Raw genomic sequence first — 6419 nt, forward strand, 5'->3', positions numbered from 1 at the left:
TCTATATAAAAGAGACTTCAGATACAGTATTAGGGGACCGCTAAGGTCTATATAAAAGCATCCAAAGTGTACCATATCATGCGACCTTTAAAGGTGAAAAAGCCCCAAAAAATAATCATTAAAATACACTTCATTCAAAGAAAAAATATTAAAACTTCGAAAAGCCATTTTGGGTCGTCTTTCCATTTTTCCAACCATCACAACTCTAGTTTTGGTTGAAGTCAACACACAGTCTACTGATTTACATGTAAAAACATGTTGCCTGTATTCATGCTGAAAGTAAAAGTAAGAGCTGTTTCTGGTTAAACAGAAAGGTCTATCTCCATAGGAATCCTTTCCATAATGTTGTCAGACATGTAGAATATTAATCTGAGCCTGTCAGTGGCAAAACAGAACTTTTACTGGACCAAATTAACGATGCACACTTGCCACACACATTGCTGGTTACGGACTTAATAGTGGACCCATTTCAAAAATTGTTGTTTCTATCAGTCACTTAGACACAAACAACATAGGAAAATAGGGTCCAGGTTGAAAAACCCCAAACTGACCCTTTAAAGAATGAACCAATTCAGTTGCCATCTGTCTCTCTCTCCTAGACATTACAGTACATGTTGTGACGTCTTGTACTTGTACTGTCTGAGCGTGTGTATTGGTCGTATTGAAGAAAATGGAGGTGCCGTGCCCGCTTCTGTGAACAAATAATTAAAGCAGACTCAAAGGTTCACGTTGATGTTCTTGTCCAGATATTTACCCGAATGACCAAATTTCTGCAGCCAGTCAACGATGAAAGAAGAAGCGAGCACCTGAAACTTTAATGTTCCTTATTGTCGTACTTTTACGGGGAGAGATTCGAACAATTAAGCTCCGAGAAACAACAGCAGCTTAGAAACCTGCACACCAACACACAGTCATAAGTAGAAACACGCATGCAGGCACATGCACAAACTCGACTCCACAGCTCCCAGGCTGTGTGGATTAGAGGGATTAAGAAGTTGTGGCGACTCTGAATGCCTCCGAGTAAAACAGGCCTCAACTTTGAGTTTGTGTTTTACACACTAACACAAAATTGTGCAGTGAAAATATCGCGCAAAAGGCCAACAAGATCTCATCATTGTCACGTCCGGAGACATATGAACATGTAAAGATTTGACAAATGCATTACATTTGTACATTGCAATCTCATCTGCGAGTGCTTACATGAACAGGCCAGTGGATTGTCCGCTAGAAACACAATGTTAAATAAAAAAATTGTAAAAATATCCTTCAGAAAAAAACCATGTCTGGCCAGACATCATTCTTAATTAAGGCACAGAATGAGCTGCCCATTAAGCTAAACGCGATGCAAAATAATACGCTTTTTAAAATTGGGGGAACTTTCCATAAAATCATCTCTCAATGCAAATCAAACCAGCTGTAAGGCTAACTGAAATAAAACTATGTCAATCTTTATGTATGGTGAAGGGTATGTGATGATGTGTGGTTGCGGGGGGGGGGGGGGGGGAGGGGGGGGGGGAAAGCTTTAACAGGATGCATCAGTATCTGATCCATGGAATAATTGCGTTTAATAATAAAATTGCCTCGTTGCTGGGAATTTAAATAGGGTGGTGTATACTATGCCCCCGTATTTTAAATGGAGGGGGTGTATAACTTATGCCCTGTACTTTTAACATTAGGGTGTGTTACTTAGCCCCGGTTTTTAGTTAGTAGGGGGGTGTTATACTTAGGCCCTGTGATTTTAACATAGGGGGGGTGTCTAACTTATGCCGCCTGGCTATTTAAACGCATAGGGCGGTTAACGTTATGGCCCCCTGGTGTTAACATAGGGGGTGATTGTATACTTCTGCCTGTTTATAACATGGGGGGTGTATACATTATGCCCTGTATTTTAACATAGGGGGGTGTATACTTATGCCCCTGTATTTTTGAAACATAGGGGGTGTTACTTATGTCCCTGTATGAGAATGGGGGTGTATATTATGCACCGGTATTTGTACAACATGGGGGTGGTATAATCTGAGCCCCTATATATTTAACATAGGGGGGTGTGGTATACTTATGCCCCTGTATTTTAACATAGGGGGTGTATACTTATGCCCCTGTATTTTAAAGGAAGAACATTTATTTATTTATGATTTATTCACAAATACAATTGGTGTCCCTAAAGGTTAGATTTTTCCTATTTTTTTTAAAATTAATTTCTGTATTCCTCTTTTTAGTGAACTTTAGCACGGGTGTGTACACTTATGCAAGCCCCTGTATAAATAGAGAGGGATATTTCACGTCATGCCATCTTTTTTCTGTGCGCACAACCGACACAATCGTTATTCTCCCAAAGGCAACAGGATATTAGCCGATTATAAATCAATGAGTTCACAGGGTGAATATGTTTAATATGCAGATATTAAAAGGGGAATTTTTCTAACACTCTGGAGGAGCTTGGGCTGAGAAATTCCGAGGAAATAACCCCTAATGATGCTAGCCCATCCCCCAAAAAAAGCTTTTAGCAGCTCATTTGGGGTTTCCCTACATGTGATCATTGCCATTTTGCAATTCAATTCAATTTTATTTATAGTATCAATTTATAACAACAGTTATCTGGAGACACTTTACAGATAGAGTAGGTCTAGACCTCTCTATAATTTACAGATAGAGCAGGTCTAGACCGCTGCTATATTTACCGATAGAGGCTGTCTAGACCCTCTAGAATTTACCAGAATGAGCAGGTCTAGACCCCTCTATACTTACAGATAGAGCAGGTCTGACCGCCTATATTTATCTGACTAGAACAGGTCTAGACCTCTCTATAAGGTAACAGATGATGAGTGTCTAGACCTCCTATAATTTACAGATCGAGCGTCTATGTACCTCTCTAATAATTGATAGATAGAACAGGTCGAGACCTCTCTATAATTTACAGATAGACGTCTAGACCTCTTATAATTACAGGGATAGAGCAGGTCTAGAACATCATCTATATTTACATAATAGAACAGTCCTAACGACCTTCTCTCTCAATTTTCATATCAGACCCGTCTAGACATCTCTATAATTGTACAGATAGACAGGTCCTAACCGTCGCTATAATTTAAAGCATGTTGCTAGACCCTCTCTATAATTTACAGATAGAGCAGGTCAGAACCGTCTTAAGATTATCCGATAGCGCAGGTCAGACCTCTGCTATATTTTAGCAGATAGAGCAGGTCTCAGACCTCCTCGATCATTTACAGATAGGCAGGTCTAGACCCCTCTATAAACTTTACAGATAGCATCCAGCCCTCTCTAAATTTACGAGATAGATGGTCTAGACCTCTCAGAATTTAACAGATAAAGCCCAGGTCTCGACCTCTCTATATATTTACAGATAGACAGGTCTATACCCTCATCTATAATTTTACCAGCAGGTCTACCTCTCTAGCTTTGCAGATAGAGCAGGTTCTGTAAGACCTCTCTAATCATTGACAGATATAGCAGGTCTAGACCTCTCATAATTTACTGATATAGCAGGTCTAGGACCTCTCTATAATTTATAGATAGACAGGTCCTAGACCTCGGTATATTTACCGATGAGCAGCAGGTCTCGACCTTCTATAATTTCATGATAGAGCATCTAGCCTCTCTATAAATTTCAGCAGGTCTAGACTCTCTATAAATTTACAGATACGAGCGGTCTAGAACCTCTCTATAATTACAGATAGAGCAGGTCTAGACCTCTCTATAATTTACAGATAGAGCAGGTCTAGACTGTAAAATAAACCAAATGAATAAACGAATGGGGCTTTTCGATGATGAAAAAAAAGTCATAATCCCAATTACTTTGGTAAAGTATTGAAATCGCAATAATTGAACACAATCACTGGCTGACTTTCGGAAAGCTGTTGCACTTTTTAAAGTTTCAAAACAGAGTTAAACAGTGAACCAAATGAACGGTGACAGCTCTTTTTGTGCCATTTGCCTTTAACGCGTTTCCCATTCTTCGTTCAGACCACGAGACAAAATGAGCAAAACAATAACGTCTTCCTCCATGACATTTGTTTTTGCGATCGTCAGGAGCCGAGATCGTAACCGCGATTCAAATCCGATTAATTGTACAGCCCTAGATGATGTCATAGTGATGTCATCGGGGTTATCTCAGCCACTGAGCCAACCTGGCTACCATACACACACACACACACACACACACACACACACACACACACATTTAATATTGAACATAGCAGTTACCTGGTCTGTGCTCGGTGTGTCCGAAATATCATTCATGCTCCGGCTCTGGGCTTGATCTGCAAACGAAGCACACACACTTTGTATTTGATGTTTTTAAAACACACATTTTAGCATCCTAGGTTTAAAAAGAACAGGTTTTCCCAGTGAGTTCATTCTTTTAATAGCCGAGTAAAACAAAAATGCAAATTCCATCGAATTAAAAGGGTTATAAGTGTGCAATGTGTGTCGGAAATTCACCATGAAACGTTGTTTCGGTGGGGGATTGTATTTTAATGACTCATTTCCCCTTTTTTTGTTTTTTCTTGGTCTTTCTCAAGGCAGATTTGTGGAACAAATGAAATTGGACAAAGAGAAAGAAAGAACATACCACACATAGCCTTCGCTAATCCTTTTCACCCAGTTAGATTCACCAAATAAATTAGCCCACACACAATATGACCCTAATCTCTAAAGTAAACGTACAATATGGCCAACACATTGTATTCACAGTGAGTGGTTACACACGCTAAACCTCGATGTCATGCAGCAGCAGGGAGATAGCTGGGATCAGATTATTTACTGGATGCGTGTTAAAAAAAAGAGAATAAGCAGAAAAGTTAAGGAAGTTAGAGAGTTTGAAATTTAGGTTAATAGCTGCAAATGTTGAGTGTGTATCGATGTTGGGAGAAGTACTCAAAGGACAATATTAAAATACTCAATGTTAAAGTCCTGCACTCAAAATCCTCCTTAAAAGTTCCATTTACATTCAGTTTTTCTTGCCAAAACACATTGTGAGTGTCATAAAGTCCCCAAAAAAATGTGTTGACGGTTTTATTTTCTTCTTTAAAGATATTCACAAAGCAGATTTTGTTTGTGTGTAACTTTTTATTCACTGCTTTGTTTTGGGTTGCATAATTGTAGCATATATACTTTGAAGAAACTAAAACACAATATAATGTTTTCAGTTATTTCACTCTTATTGTTAAGTACATAATGCCACATGTGTTCATTCATAGTTTTGATGCCTTCAGTGAGAATCTACACTGTGAATCGTCATGAAAAAAGGAAACTCATGCATGAGAAGGTGTTCCAAACTTTTGGCCTAGCACTATAATTAATATATACAGTATATATATATATATATATATGTGTTGTGTGTGTGTTGTTGTGTGTGTGTGGTGTTTGTGAGTTTGTGTGTGATGTGTGTGTGTGTGTTGTGTGCTGTGTGTGTATGTGTGTTTTGTGTTGGTGTATGTGGATGTGTGTGGTGTGTGTGGTGTGTGTGCGTGTGTGTTATGTGTGTGGTGTAGTGGTGTGTTTGTTGTGTGTGGTGCGTGTGTATGTGTGTGTGTGTGTGCTGTGTGCGTGTGCGGTGTGTGTGTGCCGTGTATGGTGTGTGTGTGTGCGTGTAGTGTGTGTGTGTGTGTGTGTGCGTGTGTGTGCGTGTGTGTATCTCTCTCTCTGTGTGCCTGATCGCGTGTCTCGTTGTGAGAAGTCAAGACAGCCCGAATCACCATGAACCTGGGTGTTTTATTTTGAAATGTGTTTTATTTTTGTAAAGCATCCGGCTGCCCTGTGGTCTTCCTGTCAGTGATTAACCTGCCTGGCTGGACGCGTATGCTCGCGTCTCGCCGAACAAATAGAAGAGACGGCGAAACGATCGCTGCAGCTTGCAAGATTGTTGGTTCTGGGAGATGGGTCAGTCCTAAGGGGGACGGATGAGACCATAAGAAGCTCGATCCAGACAGTTTAATGATAGACAGACAGATTCCTGTTTGAAATTCAATGTTTTTACACATTTTTTGAACATCAAAGCATGTAAACCCATTCTAGGAGACCCCAAGAGTACATATATGAAGCTGAAAATGAGTATACAGTAATAGGGGCTCTTTAAAATACTTATTTCTGTTTATGCAGCGAGCGGTGAGTGATGATGATAGGTGGAACATTTAAGCATGAAGGTTTTCAACTGCATTTCATCTGTTCTAAGGATCTTACACAGCAGGATTAGTTTGAGGTAACTCGATCCCACAGTTGGGAATAGATCATAATGTGTTTATCTATTAGACGTGTCTCACAATTAAGGAGTTGTTTCAAAGGTAACCATGGTAACCATGTTTCACAGAAATAGATTAACTGACCGGTGCAGGACAATAAGACATAAGTGAGTGTGTGTGTGTGTGTGTGTCCACGGTTATCTTCCTTGTTCACTTATT

General features: G+C 39.7%; 1 protein-coding gene across 5 annotated transcripts in view; it reads right to left on the minus strand.

The window, feature by feature from the left end:
- Nucleotides 1–6419, minus strand: part of slc4a5b (solute carrier family 4 member 5b) — a 73107-nt gene that overhangs the window by 44572 nt on the left and 22116 nt on the right. For all 5 annotated transcript variants that reach the window (XM_032511180.1, XM_032511179.1, XM_032511177.1 and 2 more), the window contains one exon: nt 4225–4280. In XM_032511180.1, the coding sequence (XP_032367071.1) occupies nt 4225–4280 (56 nt within the window). The remainder of the gene's footprint in view (nt 1–4224; nt 4281–6419) is intronic.

This window comes from Etheostoma spectabile, unplaced genomic scaffold (assembly GCF_008692095.1).
Source record: "Etheostoma spectabile isolate EspeVRDwgs_2016 unplaced genomic scaffold, UIUC_Espe_1.0 scaffold325, whole genome shotgun sequence".
NCBI classification, from domain to species: Eukaryota; Metazoa; Chordata; class Actinopteri; order Perciformes; family Percidae; genus Etheostoma; species Etheostoma spectabile.